Source organism: Dysidea avara, chromosome 4 (assembly GCF_963678975.1).
Source record: "Dysidea avara chromosome 4, odDysAvar1.4, whole genome shotgun sequence".
NCBI lineage: Eukaryota > Metazoa > Porifera > Demospongiae > Dictyoceratida > Dysideidae > Dysidea > Dysidea avara.
Window position 1 is genome coordinate 27,467,574 of NC_089275.1, and position 22,950 is coordinate 27,490,523.

Here is a 22,950-nt window from a genome sequence, read left to right on the forward strand (position 1 = left end):
ATACCACAGCCATCCATCCAATTACATATACTAATTATGCTAGCATATTAGGCACAGGCCTAACACTCCATGGGGGTGAAGCCATATCATGTTCTCTTGGTTGTTAATGGTATATCATGTGACCTGTTAAAATACAGCAGTTCAACAGCATTACAAACACATGTACTTGCTTGTCTTTCTACATTTATATCTAAAACATATGTAACCATACCAAGAAAGTTTTAATTGTAGGATTTCATTTAGTGTTCCTATGGCTACAAATACATACATGAAATTTACAAGGAGAAAAATCATGGATTCTTGTGAGCCTTTGAGCATGAATTGGATGGCTGCAGATTCGGGGCTGCCCAGATTAAGTCATGGATTTGTTTTGTTTTTGTCCTTTCTGCCCCCTTTCAAGCATACTTGATATAACATCTAAAACAAGCTGTAGGACCAGCTGTCCTACAGACCTTCAGCACCTGTGCTGTAAAGCCTTAATAAATAAATAAAATAATTAGGTTCAAGTCAAGTCAATTAAATTTTTTAGCTTTCATGTTGGCAATGAAATAAAAACCACAAAATTGCTGGTAAAACTACTATCAATAGAAACTAAAGAAACCTGATTATAATTATAAGTACATTAAAAAATTAATGAAACAACTGTTAATGGACTAACAAACATAGTTAGTCACTATGGGGTGTCACTGGATTATTAGGTGTTTTATGAAACACCCCTTCACACCCTGTAGGTGCAAAAGGTGTTCTCATGATACCTTATCAATGAACTGGACTGGAGTGTTGCTGCCACCCCCCAGGATGTCACATGCATAGGCATAGCTAGCACCTCATGGTTGGGGGGCTAGGCAATGGTATATAAAGTGATGGTTGAATATGCAAAGCACATGAGAAAGCCTGCTAAACTAGGGGGCTTGGGGGCTTGTCCCCTAGAAAAAAATTGAAAACTAATGCTGAAAAATTGAATTTCAGTGTATTTTTAGCAGTAAAAATCATGCCAGTAGTGTATACTAACTTGCGTAGATTATTATTATTATTTGTTATCGTATTGTGCAGACCTCAAGAAGAGTGTGGTACACAAAAGAAACAATAGTACAATTACAATCATACATAATTACTACTTAATTAATTATAGTCTCTAGACTAGCTAGGTTGTGTTTGAATTGTTCAATCTCTGCCGAGTTGATCACATGTTGGGGTAAGGAATTCCAAATTTTAATGGTGGACAGAAAAAAAAGAAAATTTGTAAGAGTCAATCCTTGTCATTAGTATCATAAATCATTTATTATGTCCTCTGGTGTGGTAGATGTCAGGGTTAGGAACAAGAAGATTGTCAGCATTTATATTAATCTGGCAGTTTATGATCTTATATAACATTATAGCCTTCTGTTCATTTCTACATCTGATTATATGGGCCAGCTCAGGTTGGATAACATTTCAATCATGCACGCTTGCATACTGAGAATAATTGTTAGTTACAAATCTCACTGCACACCTTGAACATTTTTGATGATTACCTTTATGTCCAATACAAACAACACTGCTGAACACAAAAATTGATTTTAGAGGTGCTTATCATGATGGTTACTCTAAAGTGTTGCTGAGAAGTTGGGTCTGCAGGTAGATAGCTTCATAACTACTTTTTGGATTGCTGATTGGTTACAAGGTGATTATATAGTAATCTGAATTGTTGGTGGCAGCTAATTTGTTGAGTACTTAAGAGATAACTTGATATGGCTAACCAAATTATCGACAGCTCCCCCCCTGCTTCCTACGCCTATGACATGGCACTTACAAGGCACTCTTGGGGTGTCACCACAACACCCTAATGATATCCCACTAAAGCACCCTAGGTCATCATGGGATGTAATGTGAGCACCTATAGGGTGTTATAAGGACACCCAGGGTGTTGTGATAACATTGGGGTGCTACTGTGGTGCCCCTTGCATTGCACCCCCTGGGTGTCACTGTATTTACAGTGTATAATAATATCACTGCCTTAAAGTACAGTGTTAACTGTAGAATTCTACCAGCTACATTACTATTATATTATCAATGTAGGAATAGCAACCAGAGCATGTAACAATGGTCAGTGGGAAACACCAAATGTGTCGCAGTGTCATACTCCTGAAATTGAGATGATAAATGAATTGCTACCTACACTAATTGAAAGCAGTAATATCACCAGATCACAATTGCCAGAAATGATTGTTAACATCACTAATAAATTGAGAAGCATCTGGAATTCTTCACAGTTACCATTTCCAAATGATATACCTCCTTCACTCATCATAATAAATGTTACTGTGTGAGTAGTACTTTCAAATGTATATGCTCCTTTTACTATCTTAAATACCTACAGGTGCAAGTTGCAATAGTTACCATCATGCATTCATATCCCTTGTTTCACTACCTTTTGTCCCTACTTAATAATTTTTAATTGCACTAATGTGGTATGGTATGTGGGAAAGACTTTGAATAGGGACCCGCCGATTATGCTGGCATAATTATGAGCATAATAGGTGTCTGAAAGCATTGAACATATGCTAGCATAATAGGTAGAATATTTGTGTAATAGTATGAATTCTTGCTTATCAAATTAAAATAGCTATCACAGAAAGATCGATATACTCTAATAGAACAGTCAGTAAAATTATATAACTGACTGTTCTATTAGAGTATATCAATCTTTTCTGTGATATGCACTTTGACAACTAAGTTTGTGCTGCAGCCACTTATTATTTATCCATAAATTGGAAATTATTAGCAGAGCATGAGAACTTAGGCATAATTTGAGCATAATGGGTAAGTATTGAGCATAAATTTAAGCATAATAGGTAAATTTTTGAGCAGTGCAGCATAGCATAATAAGTAAAATTATGAGCATAATCGGCGGGTCCCTAACTTTGAACAACATGTTAATGTAGGGATTTCCCACATAGCTACACATGTTGTAATAGCTACTATCATTCATATCTCATACACCAATATAGGGATTTTCCCACATAGCTATGTTCATATACTTACCATTATTCATATAACTCTTGTTTCACTACTGATATCCCTGGCTACCTACTTCATTTCTAAATGTGACCGGATTTCATATAACAAGGCTTCCACACACACAAAATCAAACTTACGTTTTTACCAGAAATGGATTGCTGGTCTAATACACTATCATATTCCACAGTGAACTTCCTTCAGGACTGGCAAGTCTGGTTTCTGTAGCAGCTTTCTTCCGACCCTGTCAAAGCCACAAGTGGGAGATTGGCGCCATTAAATGGCCATGGCTTTGTGATAATGGTGTGTAGTGAGCTGGACTTCACAGAGAGGTCGCCAATAGTGTTCTCAGTAAATTCGGAGTGATTTTATGGCCATGGAGGGCCATGGAGAGCCCAAACGTGGCCTCTGGATTCCAATCGTCTTCTTGCTTCATTTTATACCCCTATATTAAGCCCACCCACCACCCTCCCACCCTATTACTGCCACCTGTGATATTATTACCCGCTCGAAAAAAGCTGCCCAAAACAGGGCAAATTTAGGGTATCAGAAATGTATACACCCACTCAGTGATAGCTAGTAAATAGATGAATAATTGGTGCAAATTTTGTTTGCACAGCTGTAGGCACTGGGAAGTTATTACACAATGATTCCTTAAAATCACCATATCTCCTAACGAAGCTTTGTGCGTTGAAGCCTTGTTTGTCAAATTCAGTCACAAATTAACAGTTTTTAATTGCACTATATAGTTTGTTAAAGAGGCAATATACTAAGCCATAAAAGTATCAAAGCCACACAAGTGTGATAAGCATTTGAACCTTTACTGCTGTCAGTTGTTTGTCTCACTTAATTTCTACATTATATAAATTATATTAAGTTCTAGTCAATTACACCAGAGTTGTAAAGGTTTCGTAATTTTATGGATTTATCAAAGGAAATATGGAAATTCTAGATGTTCCAGAACATCTATGTATATTGTATTAGAAGTGCTTAGAAAAATGTACACTCTATAAGAGTGCCACAAAATTAATTTATTAATAAATAGTCAAATAAAATAGGCTATGTACCAAACATACATAAGGTCACACGATAAAGATACTGCAGTTGGCAATAACACAATTTGCTTTCATCCCTACCAGCTAAACCACTTATGCAAACTATTTTAATTTGCACTTGTCAGTAAACTATCAAGATAAAAATGCTCAGTAATGTAATTTAAATATCAGTGTATGACTTAGTTACCCTGTATAACCAACCATACATAGGCATTCCAACCCAATTGTTTAACTTCTGAATCAATGCATTCAATAGGTAGAGTATTGATTGTCAATCTCAGAAATGTATGTTTTGTTGGGTTGGAATTAGTTACTTTGGCATGCACAGTGCTTTAAAACTTAAAAGTTACATTTTTCTCTGGGGCTCCGCATAAGTTTTATAGGGAAAAGGAACTAGGAAGCCATCTAGTCACCTGAAACTGCAGTTGATTCTAGCTGCAAATTTTTACTTATAATGAGAGTAACTTCTGGGTTCAGTAATATTTGTATGCTTTGTGGTAAGTAATTATACTGCACACCTGTCAACAGAATGGTGTATAAGTGACTATTTCAAGTAAGTAAAAAGATTAAAGGTTAGCAACTTATAAAGATAAACAATTAAAGTGGATGTGTCATAATGATGCAACAATACTGTACCTAAGGTGGAGTTCTGGTTTCAATTATGGCATTGTTATGCTGACTTTGAAGTGGTTTACACTTTTGAGTTGGGGACACAACCATCAGAAAATTGTTGTGTAGCTGAAAATCACTGAGTAACTGCACATTTTAAAGTAAGCACCACTGAATACCTTCAATTTGACAGTAAGTTTTGTAAAGTTTCAGCATGCTTTGAAAGATTGCAAAACAACACAAAATGTACTTCGATGTAATGTGCACAATAAAACTGAATTTTCCATGATGATCAGCATGTGGACAAACCCCATAATTATCTATTTTCATCTCCATAGGAGATCGGATGATGAAGCAATCCCAAGTAAAACACGCAATTTTATTTTGTGCCAGGGTTCTATTGGGGACTATACGGAGACTTTTTTGTTAAAAAAATTTGAATACTGGAATGCCTACCATACATGCATGGAACAAGTGCAATTTGAGATCCCTTAATACGTATAACAAGCGTATTAAATTTTTGAGATCCATTAACGCATGTGACATTCAACAAGTTCAAAACTAAAGCAAAAATTATTACAAATGTCACTTCTGCTCTCAGTGCTCACCTACACACTTACTCATTAAGATACCTTGATATTTATTCACTGTTGACATGCTGATTAGATGTGGGCAGTGTGCACTTGGCAGGTTCAAGCAGTGCACATCCCCCCTAGGGTGCGATTACCACTTTTCATGGACTTACAATAATGTAACTGGGCCTGTGATAATAGGACATGTAGGCACTTGATTTTTGCCTACTTTTTCAAACTTTCATCACTCATAACTTTTTGTACCATTATGCTATGGCAATACAATTTTCAACTCTTAGTAAGAATTTTAATTGGCTTTATGATGCAAGTTACAGAATGCAAATATTCTGCTGATATATGACCTGTAGAGTGACAGGGTGTAGTTTGTGCCCACGTGTCCTGTTTTCATAGGCCCAGTCATATATACAGAAACACACGTGCAGCATAACTATAATAGTAAGTTTCTAGCTATACGCACCATACCTAGCTCTATTACCTACTTTATTATTATTATTATTATTTACCATTACCATGAAACTTTGCTCAGCAAAGGCTATACACAGATGCACAATACAACAAGATCATCATACAGTATGATAGTAACTGTATAGTAGGGACAACAAAGGAGTAAGTGTATAGCCCACAAAATAAAATCTCCCAGAAACCAGCCTCAATTTTCCTTGATGACAATAAGGCAGTATTGGTTAGGTAAATCTAAGCCCAAAATAGCCTTCAGATCGACCCGAAATGCTTTCAACAAGTTGCTACGGAATTTAAAAAAAAAAATTCAACAGAATTTTCTACTGACTGACTGATGTTTTCAGACAAGCATAGCTACCTCAATAATGGCTGCAGTTATGGGCTTGATTTTTTCACTGTTCGACGTCAATTCGGTCCGAGATGTGCGTTTTGGCATGCCGCAGTGTGTACCATGAATTCTTCATGGACTTACCTTTGTGTCCCATTCATCTTTGCTGACAGCGAAAAGTGTCGATTTGGCGATAGCACGTGATGGCTTTCCTTTGTAATGCACCTATCAATGTAATGCCCGACTACCACTGATACGGGCTGAGGGTGGGGAAAGGTCGGGGATGGTGGGGGAATTGATCACTAAATTTCCCTGACATAGTGGGGATTTGTCTTCGCTAAAGAAATTCACTCAGACAGCGAAGATGTGTGCTTTCAGTTTAGGAAAGAGAGTCGGGTGCTAGCTATTACGTTTATACTAGAATCCACTCGAACTAACTCATCACTAGACCAATGCCACACGACCGTAGAAATCCCCGCCTAGTCCCAGTATTCCCGGGGTCTGCAGGTCGAGACTTGGTCGGGGTTTGTATTGCCAGTAGCTACTCCCCCAGTAGGTGGGGAATTGTAATTTTCAGAAATGCAAATCCCCATGGCCTTCCCCTACCTCAGCCCGTAATAGTGGTAGTCGGGGATTACATTGATAGGTACATAATGGAAATCGTCTGTATTTGTCATAGTGGCTATTTTTGATAGCAGAGGTGCTTTTCAAACAGTTCTTGATTCGTACTGCTGTGTAACGGGATGAACATAGCCGACAACGAAGCACAATGGATATTTCACTTTTCAGATGATAATGGGGGCGCACAGTGCTATTTCAGATGTGGTATGCGTGGGTTCACCAGTCATAATAAGGCCATACCTATTTGCCTGACTGACTGCATCTTTCTTCAAATGAAATAATTTTGAAAATCACGTGTGCAGATCACGTGTACTTAATTAAAGACAACACATCATCAGCACCCTCGTGATATAGTCTAAAAGGGACCATTGAAGATCATCCAATGCTCTAAAATTGTAGAATACGATGGGAAAGCTCTTTTGGAGATATCTGATGCTACTAGAAGAGTATGAAACCTAGATTTTAAACTGTGTATGTACTATTATAGCTACATTCATTATTTGCATTTTGTATGCTTGAGTTTAAAATTTTTATCATTTTCATTTTCAAACCGACCTACCTACCCAAATTTAAATAATTTTGCCCGCGCAACATAAGATCAAATAGGTATGGCCTAATTATTTACAAAAAAAAGTTAACAAACAAGTATTTCAAAAAAATTGGAATTTTCAACTAGAGTAGGGAACATAGCACATTGATAAAAAGTACTGAAACAAGGTGTAGTGCACAATATTAAATCACAGTACAACAATAAGAAGTGTTATCCCTACTGTGCATGCTCAAGATACCATTATGGAAATGCACAGTAGGGATATAACACTTCTTATTGTTTTACTGTGATTTAATATCGTGCACTGCTCCAGCTTGTTTCAGTACTTTTATTGATGTGCTATGGTCCCTACTCTAGTTGAAAATTCTGAAATACTTGTACAATTATTGTGCTATCATTTTGCCTAATTCTAACCACAAAACATTTTCCACAAAGCCACAAAATGCACGTAACAATACTTTACAAATACACACTCGTGCAAATACATTTATGCACACATTTTACAAAGCCATGTTGTGTATATATGCATCACACTCAATAAATGAACACTCATGCAAATATCTACCTACAGTACAGCTCACGGGTAACGTCGTATGTATACGCATGATGCACGTGACGTGCGCTCGAGTGCCCCGTGTGGATGCAGCAAGGCTACAGTAATGCTCCACGATAGCTAATTTTACTCGAGAGCGTCACGCAAGACCAGTTAACAGGTCTCACCTATGGTCTTGGGAGGCGGCACTGGCTCAGTTCCACCAGCTGTGAAGTCTCCTATTGCAATGCCTGTGTTGTAGCTACCGAATACTTGGTAACTTAGCTAGAGCAGCTCATGTATTTTCGACCACCATGAGTTTTCGGACGCGATATTTCCTAGAAGAGCAATGAGATCCGATCATTTATGGCACTATTATGAAGACCTATGACTATAACCTCCATTTATAAAATTTGAAAGGATTTGGTTATATCGTGTGGCTGCAGTGACCTTCGAAATCCACTGTCCAAAAAAATGGATGCTCGGACAAAGTAACGTTCGTTCGGACTCCTCCATCTCTACCCTTCCCATGCAACTTATATGCTATTGTGTGGTAGTGATTGGTAGAGCTATCCTTGAGCTATCCCGTGATATAAGCAGATTAGATTTTTATCAGCTATAGTTGCAGCTATCGCTTTTTCCCCAGACGGGGTAACTTGACGAATCGTCGGACACAAAATTGTAATTATAATTCCGGACACAGCAAGTTATTTCGATTATTTTGGTATTTTTTGAGTTTAAGTATAGTACTAACTAAGAAACATTTGAAAACAGCTATTTAGGCACCTGTATAGAGTGATTTTTTTATCAATTCGAGATAGAAATAGTAGCTACCTCATATAGCTACAATACATTAGGTCTAGGATAGCTACATAAAATTGCTCAAACTTAAAATAATTTATTCATTTGAACTTACTTGAGACAAGGGAGGTAAGAAATAAATCACAACAATGCACAGGTGGTCGCCACTGCTTTATCTCCTTAGTGACTGTTCTATTAGAGTATATTAATTTAACGCAGTTTTTAAACTGGTTTTCGCACTAATGCACCCTTAGATAGTCTGCATATGCATAAAATTATACTATGGATGCAATTAATGAAGTTTAATTAATATAGCATTTAATATACTCTAATAGAACAGTCACTAAGGCTATAAAGCAGTGGCGACCTCCTGTGTATTGTTGTGGTTTATTTCTTACCTCCCTTGTCTCAAGTAAGTTCAAATATATAAAATTATTAAGTTTGAGCAATTTTATGTAGCTATTCTAGACCTAATGTATTGTAGCTACATGAGGTAGCTACTATTTCCATCTCGAATTGATAAAAAAATCACTCTACACAGGTGCCTAAATAGCTGTTTTCAAATGTTTCTTAGTTAGTACTATACTTAAACTCAAAAAATGCCAAAATAATAGAAATAACTTGCTGTGTCCGGAATTATAATTGCAATTTTGTGTCCGACGATTCGTCAAGTTACCACATCTGGGAAAAAGGCGATAGCTGCAACTGTAGCTGATAAAAATCTAATCTGCTTATATCACGGGATAGCTCAAGGATAGCTCTACCAATCACTACCACACAATAGCATATAAGTTGCATAGGAAGGGTAGAGATGGAAGAGTCCGAACGAATGTTACTTTGTCCGAGCATCCATTTTTTTGGACAGTGGCTTTCGAAGGTCACTGCAGCCACACGATATAACCAAATCCTTTCAAATTTTATACATGGAGGTTATAGTCATAGGTCTTCATAATAGTGCCATAAATGATCGGATCTCATTGCTCTTCTAGGAAATATCGTGTCCGAAGACTCATGGTGGTCGAAAATACATGAGCTGCTCTACTGACTTGACCTCGATTCTGTCACAGACTGCAATAAGTACTGAAGCTAGCAGTAGCTACCGTAAACCTAGATGTATTGGTCGCCAAGTAATGCCACAGAACCCCAGTTAGTGCATTTTTCTAATTCGTATTTTCTTTATCTAGATAGTTAAAGGAATGGTCAACCGAAGTTTCAACTCTAGAAGCCAAGAAATTTCAAAGTTACAGTGCCCCTACGAAGTGCTAACAGCAAAAAATCGATTTGTACAGTGACAATAAACTACAGGCGTTTAATAAAACGATCATAACATACGGATGTAGTCCTCTACCAAGATGAAACTTACACCATCGAATTCTCCATGAACAAACAAATCCATTGCTGGGTATGTTTTGTCTTCCAGGCCTTTCCAACGTCCACGGGGGACCGGCAAAGGCGAACGAACGTGAGAAAAATCGATAGTGAACCGCTCGTCCAACGCAAGGTAGACTAACGCTGATATCTTCTGTCTCCTTGAGAGTACTGACACGACACAAAGAGTTTGGAACTCCTCTTGCTTTTGAGATCACGATGCTACCAAGGTTTTTGGTGTTATCACTTTCCTTCAATGTGAAACAAGCGCTTTAGAATTTACGGATTTTTTCCGTTTTCATAAATATTCCACCCATTGCGTTCTACGGGCCCAGTGTGCGTTTATTGCATTCTACTGTATAATTAGCTAGCTAGGCTTGCACGAACATAATTATGCCAGGGACCGATCACAAATGTTTATGTGATTTAAGTGTTTTATGAAGTTACTCAACTCAGTAGAGTAAAGTATCAATTATCGGACAATATGATGTTCGGACAGCTGCCATTCACTTCCTGGGAATCCTGCAACTTTGGTTATTGTACCAAAAGGTAGGCTACACCAAGCAATAATTATCCTCCAATAATCAGCTTTGCATGATTAAAAGCTTAAGAGTTACAGCCAATAGTATGCTTAGTCCGATAAAATCTATGCTCGGATAAAACTATCAGTTGTCGGACTTTGATTTTTACTACCAGTAAACAATGTCCAATTTATTTCAAATATGTATGCAATATACCTGTACTCATTAGCTATTAATGGCCAAAAAATGATTTCGCTTTCTTTAGCATAGAGGGAGTACGAGCCTCCCAATTTTTAGCGGTATTGTCGGACGCTCTCCGCTTTAATTTAGCCATGCCCACCAACAGAGTTCATACTTTTTGCAACAAATGCACCAGTGCTAAACCACAGAAGAAGGTAAATAAATATCTTTCAAGAGTAGAGGTGTGTTTTAAAGTTGATATTCAGGATATTTCTATTGGAACGCAGTATTTTTGGCTCCTAAATGAAGGAGATGCACGCTAGGTGGAAAAATGAAATTACGAGGCACAACTTTCTGACCAACCACATTTGTTAGTCTTGGTGCCTCAATCGCGAATACCACCTAGAAATGAAAAGATGTTCCATTTTCTACCTTCTATGGATGCACAAAGCAACATTTTCGTCCTTTTTGTTTCACCCATATAAGGTAGAGAAAGAAAAGCCTTTCAATTTCTGTGACAGTATTTGTGATAGGACACCAAGACTAGCATATGTAGGTGGTCAGAAGGTGGTTTTGCATAACTTCATTTTTCCACCTTGCGCGCATCTCCTTCATTTAGGAGCTAAAAATACTGCGTTCCAATGGAAATATCCTGAATATCAACTTTAAAGCACACCTCTACTCTTGAGAGATATTTATTTACCTTCTTCTGTGGTTTAGCACTGGTGCATTTGTTGCAAAAGCATACAAACTCTGTTGGTGGGCATGGCTAAATTAAAGCGGAGGGTGTCCGACAATACCGCTAAAAATTGGGAGGCTCGTACTCCCTCTATGCTAAAGATAGCGAAATCATTTTTTGGCCATTAATAGCTAATGAGTACAGGTATATTGCATACAAATTTGAAATAAATTGGACATTATTTACTGGTAGTGAAAATCAAAGTCCGACAATTGATAATTTTATCCGAGCATAGATTTTATCGGACTAAGCATACTATTGGCTGTAACTGTTAAGCTTTTAATCACACAAAGCTGATTGTTGGAGGATAATTATTGCTTATTGTAGCCTACCTTTCGGTACAATAACCTAAGCTGCAGGATTTCCAGGAAGTGAGTGGCAGCTGTCCGAACATCATATTGTCCGATAATTGATACTTTACTCTAGCGGGTGTTCTCATGTGTGGCGAGTTTCTTGCGTGGCTAGTGCATATCCACACGATATTCCACAGGTATTGTACAGTACATTGCAAAAGAATGATCCCGCGAGAAGATGCGAGCATTACTCACATGTGTATACTTGCGACGTTACCTGTGAGCTGTACTGTATACACAAATTACTTTGGGGAAGGGAAACTAAGGAAATCATTGGGTAGGGCTGGTGTAATAAGCTTCCACACAAGCTAGGTAAATAAATGTTGCATACATGGCACAATACATATAGTTGATTAAACAATGCAATTGTAAATAGGTCAACCAATAAGCAGTTCCAGATTGCAGCAATGTATCTCAATAGCAGTATAATGTTATAGCTGTAACCATTAAACTGTTATAAAATTAATTATTAATCTAGCCAAGTACATCATTAGCACTTCATCTGCACACTCTTGAACCTCAGTTGTCATCTACCTACAGGGTATATATATGTGACCGAATTTTGGAAAATCATCCTTATGGTTGTGCCTGAACTTTTGAAACTAGCGTGGTGCTGTTAATAGCAGAAAACACTTTTCAATTCAAAATATATATAGTTTATTCTGCCCTCTATTGGTTTACTTTGTATAATGCTGTGTATCAGAATTAAGTATTTAATGAATTGAATTTGCTCATAGGGGTGATTTTATAAAATTCAGTCACATAATTATAATGATGTAAGTGCTTATTATTGTTATGTGTATATTATAACCTCAACATTAATAGCGGAACACGTATCAAGTATAAATAGTGCAATGGAGTTGGAGAATCAGCATGATAATACTGTTTCAGTAGGGATCCCCCAAAAATGATGAGCTCTGCCTAAAATGTCACCTTTAAAAATTATCCTAGAAACATCTTACATAATGAAAATCACCTTTACAGAATAATATTAGTCCATCTAACATCAAATACAGCATTAAAAACAAGAAAACACAGGCGGCCATACATAAAATCACCGAAACTCAAATTTTTGTCTGCCTGCCAACATGACCATAGTCACAAGGCTGGAGGCCTGCATGGCCACCATTTACAGCAAAATTACAAACTCACCAGTGTGATGTGCCTTTTGGGGGTTCTGATGAGTGTGTGCCCTCTGCACTCTGTCTTTCCTTTTATCTTCAATTACGCTGGTCTTAGTTTTGTTTAAAACCCAATGCACAATGACAATGAAAACACATTGAAAACATGAAAAAGTGACACACTCCCTGGTAGGTGAAGATCTACTCAAGATATCCTAATACAGCAGTCACCCTAATAGAACAGTCACACATGTATAGCTGTATACTATAACAAAAAACCAAATAAACTAGTATATTAAATGAGACTGGGCCTGCGATAATAGGGCATGTGGGCACATGATTTTTGCCTACTTTATCAAACCTGCACAGCTCATAACGTTTTGTACCATTATACTATGACATTGCAATTTTTCCACTCTTAGTAAGCATTTAATTGGCATGGAAATGTATGGTTCTAGTATTGAGATATAACCTGTAGTGTGATGGGGTGTAGTTTGTGTCCACATGTCCTGTTTTCGCAGGCCTGGTCACAAATATAATAGGAGGTAGACATACACATACCACAAAGGCACCTAAATTAATGCATGAAGTTGGGTAGGATGGAGGGACTGATTTGTCTCTGCTGATACAGAGTGTCTGAATGTAGCTCATGATTCTAAACCTGCCAAATTAGTTTACTCATTATGTAATCAATTAGAATGACATTATCAATTTTGTGTATTCTACAAGATTGGTTCATATTCTAAGCAAACACTAAGCATGTTGCTTTCAGTTACAGACAGGTTAGTTTGTTTTTAATTCCTAAAGTGTGTTATGATTACTGTAGTACTGTAGGTTCATATTCTAATTTCAATTTATTACATTGCAATAAATTATATAATTTTTCAAGATATGTATTAGAATGTCACAAAACTGTCTTAGTAATTCTGAGATTCACATTTGATGTTTTGGAATTCTAATGGGATTGTCATAAGTATACAATTCCATTTGAATGAATTTCATTCCAATTCCTTGCATTCAGTCTAGTACTTAATGTATGTGGATTGTTAAACATGCATAACGCTATGTACATAGTTGAGCTGGTACTATATAATATTATATACAACAGGTTCATGGGTCAGTTGAACTATGAAGTGTATATTAAACTATGGAAAGTGCATAATGTAATGGTCAGAAGCATTACAAGTAGTATTATTATGCACTACATAATTAATTTTATTCATTTTGCAAATATTGTCAAATTTAATTTGACATACAGTATAGCAAACATTTTGTATATTGTGATACATATCTTTGTTTATTCTTTGGATTATGTTAGTAGTTTACAATTGTCTACTTACGTACTCTATGTATAGGGCAACTGCAGCAAGTGCTATAGAACAGTTTCCACGGCCAATAGAACAGTTTTCACAGCCATTACTAGTGGAATTTCTTCAGGTTCTTACAATAAAGCTGCACAGTGGAACCTCTGTAGAATGGACACTTAGTGACCCAGAAGTTTTACGGCAATAGTTCCTGTCCTATAAAAATCATGGACAGTAACTAGAGATTAGAGATCCTCTTCTTTCAGAAGTAAAATTGTATGGAGTCAAATCTGGTGGAAAAATCTTTATCCTTATTATATTATGAAAGTTTTCACTTTTTACAAATTCAGTTCTTAATTTGGGGAGTTTGTAAAGAAAGGTTCTACTGTACTCTTATCTGTGTATGTATAACTAATGGTAGCACTGTATTACTTCACAACACTAGCAAATTATCTGTGCATAAAATACTTGTAGTACTAATTAAAGCTTGTTGTACAGCAATTGAGGTACTGGATAAATTAAACTTCTTTTTTGGATAGATATCAGTAGACCAAAATGTATAACATGACACTAGGTATTAGAAGAAATCATAATGTGTATGACAAAAGTATGCAGTACACTACAGCAGGCTTTATTACTGATTATTATGTACATCTTGAATAAGTTAATAAGTTTAAACAATTCATAAGAGCTAGCTCAGCTAATTGCAAACTTAATAATATATATATTTCTAATTTGCAAACTTTATATTTATTTCTAATTTGTATTAGTTTTCAAGTGTCTTAATCACCAATACCTACACAACAGCATTAAAGTATTATAACTCCTATTATAAATCTGCAGCCAAATAAGTGTGTAATGTTTTGCTTTCTTCATCAGATCAATGTTGATATATTGGATATTCTGTTAGATGAAGAGAATGATGCATCTTTTGAACTGCTGAGAAATGAGGTTATTTGTGTTTGCATGTATATTTTGTATCTAATCCTAAATAGCTTAGCTGTAAAAAAAGAGTGTGGCCCTTAAAAAGGCTATGGTGAAAATAGATGTGAAGTGGCGGCCAAGAAATAGCTGTGATGGTAGGTTAATGGTAAAAATTTTAATAATGACAATTCCCCTTGATACCCTAGGTGCCACAACCAGCCTTTTGTGGGGGTCACACTCTCTTTATAACAGCTTGGCTGTTTTGGATTATGTATCACTTCTTTTTGTATTTGTATACCCCAACAGCCGACTTTTGGGCTTTTTTAATCTATCTTTTCTTTCTTTATCACAGGAAGACTTAACTAGTTTTGATGTTATCAGTAATAAGTATATTTATTACATGTCAATTATTCAATACAGGATAACTTGTTTGCAGCTGATCTCTCTATTGGGTGAATTAAAATGTAGCTGACCTCTCTACTGGGTGACTTGAAATTTAGCTGAACTCTCTACATGGTGATTTGCTTGTAGCTGAACTCTGTACAGGATTTTCTCTACAGGGTGACTTGTTTCTAGCTAAACTCTAATCTGTTTGTAGCTGAACTCTCTACAGGGTGATTTGTTTGTAGCTGAAGTCTCTACAGGGTGGGTGATTTGTTTGTAACTGAACTCTCTACAGTATAATTGTTCTAGAACATTCTATGTGCGTTGTATTAAAAGTGCTCAGAAAATTGTGTGTTCAATTAAGTACTGCAAATATTAATCTAATCCAAAACAGCCAAACTGTAAAAAAAGAGTGCGACCCCAAAAAGGCCACCAGTATGAAAAAAGATGTGAAATCCAAGGTGGCGGCCAAGAAATGGCTGTGATGGTAGGTTAATGGCAAAAATTTTAATTATGACAATTCAGGTGAATTTGCATTGCCTCCTCCACTAGGATTCGGCACCTAACTCACCTGAAATATCGTAATTAAAATTTTTGCCATTAACCTACCATCACAGCCATTTCTTGGCTGCCACCTTGGATTTGACATCTGTTTTCATCCTGGCCTTCTTGGGGGCTGCACTCTTTTTTCACAGCTTGGCTGTTTTGGTTTAGATATCACTCCTTTTTGTATTACAAGCCACAAAGCCGGCCATTAAGTGGCTTTGGTGCTTCCTTCTAACTTGTTTTTTTTCTTTTCTGCAGGAATTGTGAAACAAAGGAAGAAATTTTGTGCACGGCTTTTTGTCTGATTAGAAATATTTGTATATTTAACATGTAATAGTTGTATCTAATCCAAAACAGCCAAGCTGTAAAAAAAGAGTGCGGCCCCCAAAAAGGCTACGGTGAAAAAAGATGTGAAATCCAAGGTGGCGGCCAAGAAATGGCTGTGACGGTAGGTTAATTGTAAAAATTTTAATAACAACAATTCAGGTGAATTTTGCTGTTTTGGATTAGATTTCACTTCTTTTTGTATTTGTATACCCCAAAGCCAGCCTTTGGTCGGCTTTGAGGTTTTTATAACCTATCTTTTTTTCTTTACCACAGGACGAAGAAAAGATGAAACAGATGTTGAATACTTTAAATACTTCTGATTTCATCAGTAAATGTACATTTTATATATGTAATACATATATTTATTACAGAACTCTCCATGGTGGTTTCTTTGTAACTGAACACTCTACAAGGTAACTTCTTCTAACTGATCTCACTGCTTGAAGGTTCTTAGTTTACTAATTTGTTAAGCTGCTTTGCTGTAGTTGTACCCAGTTATACTGATAGTAAAATGTCAGTAACTTTAAGTATATGAAACATAATTGTTTTACTAAGTTTTAAACTCTCAGTAAAACTTCAGTGAATATGGATTTACTGAAAAACTACTAAAATAGCAAACAATTAACTGTTCCACATACTGGGGATATACCACTCTAGTAAACTAAGAAACTTCAAGCAGTGTCTCTCTACAGGGTGAATTGTTTGTAGTTGAAAGATCTACAAGGTAACTTATTCTAGCTGATCTCTCTACAGGGTGATTATTTTTGTAGCTGAACTATCTACAAGGTAATTTCTTCTAGCTGATCTCTCTACAGGGTGATTTGTTTATAGCTGAATTCTATACAGGTGATTTGCTAGCAGCTGAGCTCTTTACAGAATGGTTTCTTTGTAGCTGAACCCTCTACCAGGTAACTTCTTCTAACTAATCTTTCTAGAGGGCGATTTGTTTGTAGCTGAATTTTCTACAGGGTGATTTGTTTGCAGCTGAACTCTCTACATGGTGGTTTCTTTGTAGCTGAACTCTCTACAAGGTGACTTCTTCTAGCTGATCTTTCTACAGGGTGATTTCTTTGCAGCTGAAATCTCTACATGGTGGTTTCTTTTTACTGTAGCTGAACTCTCTACAAGGTAATTTCTTCTAGCTGATTTCTCTACAGGGTGATTTGTTTGTAGCTGAATTCTATACAGGTGATTTGTTTGCAGCTGAGCTCTTTACAGAATGGTTTCTTTGTAGCTGAACTGTCTACAAGGTAACTTCTTCCAGCTGATGTATCTACAGTGTCAGTAGTTTGTAGCTGAATTCTCTACATGGTTGTTTCTTTGTAACTGAACTCTCTACAAGGTGGCTTCTTCTAGCTGATCTTTCTACATGGTGGTTTCTTTGTAACTGAACTCTCTACAAGGTGGCTTCTTCTAGCTGATCTTTCTACGTGGTGGTTTCTTTGTTACTGAACTCTCTACAAGGTGACTTCTTCTAGCTTATCTCTCCACAGGGAGATTTGTTTGTAGTTGAACTCTCTACAGGTGATTTGTTTGCAGCTGAACTCTCTACAGGGAGATTTGTTTGTAGTTGAACTCTTTACAGGTGATTTGTTTGCAGCTGAACTCTCTACATGATGGTTTCTTTGTAGCTGAACTCTCTACAAGGTAACTTCTTCTAACTGATCTCTCTACAGGGCAATTTGTTTGTAGCTGAACTCTCTACATGGTGGTTTCTTTGTAGCTGAACTCTACAAGGTGATTTCTTCTAGCTGAACTATCTCTTTCCATAGTTGAACTCCCTCAAGGTAACTTCTTCTAGCTGATCTCTCTACAGGGTGAATTGTTTGTAGTGGAACTCTCTACAGGGTGATTTGTTTGTAGCTGATCTCTATACAGGTTACTTGATTCTAACTGATATCTTGAATTCTGTTCAGGGTGACTGCTCTATTAGGATGACTGCTCTATTAGGATGACTGCTCTATTAGGATTACTGCTCTATTAGAGTATCTCGATCTCACACTTGCTACACCAAGTTGGATTTCGTGTTATAATTCCGTGGCTTTAAGTCTGATTCTTCTACACCATTGAAGAGCCTTTCTAAGATGATTACTCCACCTTTATATCAATTTTCAAAGCATTACCCCAAGCGGTTTTTCTGGTAGGCGTGGCAAGTAGTCATTTTTTATTAGCTAATCTCGATTGCATAATTGTTACACACTGTTGGTTTTTTCATTGTATCTTCCTGGATTTTAGCTCGATTTCTTTCAAACCACAAAAGCTGTGAGGTTCAATAGTTAACCTATTCACCCACCGATTTTCAGCTTCTTCCCATATGCGGTTTACCCTGTAGGCATGACAACATATTGGTGTTATTTTTCGTGAATAATCGCTCATAACGCTTTGCCTGTTTATCGTATTCCAGCCAAAGTTGGTACCGAGATACGCCTTTGTACCCCCTTCTGTGTGCCCAATTTCAAGGCAATTAGATATGGCGTTCACGTTTATAGCAGTTTTTGTAAGTGTGCAAAAAGAGGAAGAAAAATCCGAAGAAACTAAGCCAATTTTTGAGGTCGAATATCTCGGGAATGCCTGAAGTGATTTCACTCAAACTTGGAATGTGGAGTACTGAAGTTGGAGGGCGTGTCCACAGTAAAAATCGTCTTGTTTCATCAAGGCAGCACAGAGCTACAGAGGTGCAAAAATTGCGTTTTCTTTCTTCCTGTCAATATACTCACGGGTGTTGCGCGCCGGCTTCTTGGGCCACACTGCACACTACCGTGTGTCTTGATCATGTACCTGAGTGATTTGCCTGATATGCACACCCCAAGCTCAAGGGCCATTAGGCCCGAGAGCGCGTGAGTGTACATACCAGGCTAATCACGAGGGCACGTGATACAATTGATATGTACCATACCCAATGCAGGCTGATAGCCTGTGGGTGATTAACCACCCAAGATACGAGTCAGAACACTGAATTCATTATATATGCCAACTTGTGAAATTCGATTGTGGTACAAAACGTTGTGAATACGTTGTAAACATGAACAGGCAAGTCCTAAGAGTATCCTGGAAAAATTCAATTTAGCGATTTTATGAGTATTTAAAGCTGTTGCATTGTTTTATAGACTGTTTACAACATTTACTAAACATCTGTAGGGTACGCTTCACTGTAGAGTGTTTATATCATGTTACTCAAAAAGTAGGTGTGTCTGTATTCCTAAATGCGGCGAATCACTTCTGAATGTGGTATAACACTAGTTCTCACCTTAAACCAATGTTTCTCAACTCACAGGAAGGCAAGGGTGACAAATCACTCCGGTCTGAGTATTGTAGGATGCAAAATCGAAAGTATCGTTTTCGTCACGTGACAAATAATAATTTCCCCCAATTAATGTCAGCTAGAGTTTCTATATAAAGAATTCAGCGGTACTGGTCCCACATAAAGGCCATGGTTTAACTTAAATGTATCATGGCCAGCCAGGGTTTATAAGATATGTACCCTGAAATTTTCCTTTTAAGTTAGGTGGCTTCATGGAACATTGAAAGATAATCACATACTGTAGGTAATAAGTTATAGTTATATCCCATTACGAGTGTAATAACAATGATATCATCCGAGTATATGGGATATAACTATTTTATATCCCATATATAAAATTTATTGGATAGGATCCTGCCAGGCTTCCTCAACATTGCGCCTGTAAAACTAAGTTCACTGTTGAACATTCCTTTACTTGTCCCAAGGGTGGCTTCCCTTCAATCCATCACAACGAGATCTGTGACTTGTGACATGTAGACATTTGTATATATTTCCTGTACGTATGTTTGTAAACATAAGTGTCTGTATGGTGTGCTTTAATAGAGAATACTGAGTCACGTGATCGAACACGCTATATTCTACATGGTGTCAGAATAATGAATCTACAGCCTCCAACCCCGTTTTCGTTTGCTAACAGCGAAAAATGGCCGAAGTGGAAGCGGCGCTTTGAGCAGTATCATCAGGCGTCAGGGCTAGCAGAGAAAGGCGAAGAATGCCAAGTCAGCACTTTGTTATATTGCCTGGGAGAAGATGCAGAGGAAGTATTGGACACTACTCGTATCTCAACTGATGATAGAAAGAAGTATCAGAAAGTTATTGAAGAGTTTGACAGTTATTTCAAGGTGAAGAAAAACGTAATTTACGAGCGTGCTCAGTTTAACCAGCGCAGCCAACTTCCAGGGGAACCGGCTGACCGTTTCATTACATTAATTCATAGGTTAGCTGAAAACTGTGAGTTTGGAGGAATGAAGGATGAGTTAATCCGCGAACGCTTAGTCGTAGGGATTCGGGACTCAGCCTTATCAGAGCATTTGCAACTAGAACCAGAACTTACTCTGGACAAAGCGAAGAAGTTAATTCGCCAACGAGAATCCGTCAGAACCCAGCAAGATATCTTGCAACGACCGCTTATCAAGCAAGAAAGCAGTTCTCTGGATGCAGTAAAACAGTTCCCACCAACCTCAGATTTTTATTTTATTTTAAAATAAAGGACGCATATTTACAAGCACATGAAACAAATATAAAGTTAGTCAGGTGAAGCTGAGTCCAGCCTGCCTTCTGCATAAGCAAGGTCAATGACAGCTGTCTCGCCCGATCCACAGCGGTGGTAAGAGGACCTTGAACCTCTTAAACATTGAACAGCTGAACGGAGCAATGAAAATCCCAGCCTACATCGTAACCAGTACAATGTTTTGCTATATGATTGTCCATGCTTCTCAGCGAGTAGTGTGGCAATTCGTTTGTAAACAACGGTGGCCAAAGGTCCCATACCTCTAGTACATGAAAAAATCAATGGCGAAAATGACCCATGCTCAACTTCCCGGATTCTCTCCTCATATTTTCTCTTCTTCTCTAGCTCCGCACGCCTGTAGCACTGTGATAAAGAAATTGAACAGTGTGTAGGAGCAAAAGGATTGAAGACTTTAACATCAAAATAAGCATTCTGCCCGCGTTCCCAGAAGCCATTAGCAACAACATCAAGACGTGCCCCATCTTCAGTATTGGCTGATCGCAACCGAAATGATTCCCCCGAAAGTGGTTGCAGGGATGGTTCAACTTCAACACCATGACACAGTTCGGTTAGCAATCCAGCAGTAATATCCCGAAGCTCATTATGACGGATAGTTGGGAGGCCGCCACACGGACAGCTGAAAGCATGTTCAACCGAAAACTGTTTTCCGCACACACAACTGGAAGGCAGCAGCGGTGGTTGCCATCCATATCTTAAACATAAGGAGTCACGAAAAGCACCCTTGTGCAAGCAAAAGCCATGGTCTAAAATAGGTAGAGCAGTCAACCAACCTGAGGAACCCTTTTCAGAAGACAACACAACCAATCTATACAATGATGGTGATAATGTAGGCATCAAAGCATCACGATAGTCAATAACAGACTGACGATGGGCACTCAATACTGCACGTCTTGCATCAATCTGAGCAGACAACACTTCAACAGGGTAGGTGTGAGATTGCTGTAAAATTAAGTGAACTAAGGGAGCAGTGACCTCAACAGAAGCTGCAAATTGGGACAATGAATAGCGAGCTGGGTCAATAACTCCAAGACCTCCCCAACGGGCAGGAAGAGCAAACAAATTCCGGTCAGTGTCACTAAAAGAAGGCTGACCAGTTAAACTAGGTAGAAACTTGAGTCTAATAGTATGTTCCAAAGGTGACAAGAGTGGTTGAATATTGGGGATGCACCTCATCAGATAGTTCCATTTGCCAATAAACCCATGTATAAGTGCAGCATAAGCAGCTTGGGGATGAGTGACTGAGATATCAGACAATTGCTGCAACTCCCTTACCCAGGATGTTACTTTTGTTTCACCAACCACCAACCTCAGATAAACCCACATTCAACAAATGCCGAAGATGTGGCACAGGAGCACATCCTTGACAATCATGCCCAGCAAAGGAGGCGACCTGCTTTAGATGTAACAGACGTGGGCACTTCAGCTCCCAATGTCTTTCAAACACCATTGCCACGATTTCTGTCACAACAGAACAGCCACTTAATGAACAAGTTCAGCAGTATGAAGACGTCAAGTACTTTGATACAGTGGAGAATACCAATGGTAACATGTGGGAATTGCAAGTGAGGATTGGACAGAACTCGATAAAATTCAAAGTGGATACAGGAGCTGAAGTTACAGTATTGTCTGAGGCCACATGGAACAGTTTGAACTAGATAGAACCTTTGCAACCACCAGGCACAACACTCTGCGGCCCAGATCGGACCAGACTGATAGTTTTGGGTAAGATATCTCTTACTCTTACACACAAAGAATCCTGTTGTACACAGACTGTCTACGTTGTAAAGAACATTACAAACAATTTGTTAGGATTTCCAGCCATCAAGGCTTTGAAGTTGTTATCACATGTACAATCTGTTGATAATAGCACTAGTATTGTTTCACAGTACCCATCATTGTTTACTGGCCTGGGCACATTTTCACATGAGTACAAGATCAACTTGAAGCCTAATGCTCAACCACATGCATTAAGCACACCAAGAAATATCCCCCTTGCACTAAGGCCAAAGGTACAAGCAGAATTACAGCGCATGGAAAGCTTAGGTGTTATATCCCGTGTCAAAGAACCTACCCCTTGGTGTGCAG

The 22,950-nt window shown here is 37.9% G+C and overlaps 2 protein-coding genes across 2 annotated transcripts in view; one reads left to right on the forward strand and one right to left on the reverse strand.

Moving 5' to 3' along the window:
• Nucleotides 1–14,339, forward strand: part of LOC136253714 (uncharacterized) — a 124,771-nt gene extending 110,432 nt beyond the window's left edge. Inside the window, exons 18-19 of the mRNA XM_066046372.1 lie at nucleotides 2,059–2,305; nucleotides 14,183–14,339. Of these exons, the coding sequence (XP_065902444.1) occupies nucleotides 2,059–2,305; nucleotides 14,183–14,339 (404 nt within the window). The remainder of the gene's footprint in view (nucleotides 1–2,058; nucleotides 2,306–14,182) is intronic.
• A 6,480-nt stretch (nucleotides 14,340–20,819) lies between these two features.
• On the reverse strand, nucleotides 20,820–22,038 carry LOC136253715 (uncharacterized). The gene has a single exon (XM_066046373.1). The coding sequence runs from the start codon at nucleotides 22,036–22,038 to the stop codon at nucleotides 20,860–20,862; it is 1,179 nt and encodes a 392-aa protein (XP_065902445.1). The 3' UTR covers nucleotides 20,820–20,859.
• Nucleotides 22,039–22,950: the final 912 nt, after the last annotated feature.

Excerpts from the sequence above, each read along its gene's own strand:
- LOC136253715 (XM_066046373.1), bottom strand. The coding sequence starts at position 22,038 with ATGAGGTGCATCCCCAATATTCAACCACTCTTGTCACCTTTGGAACAT.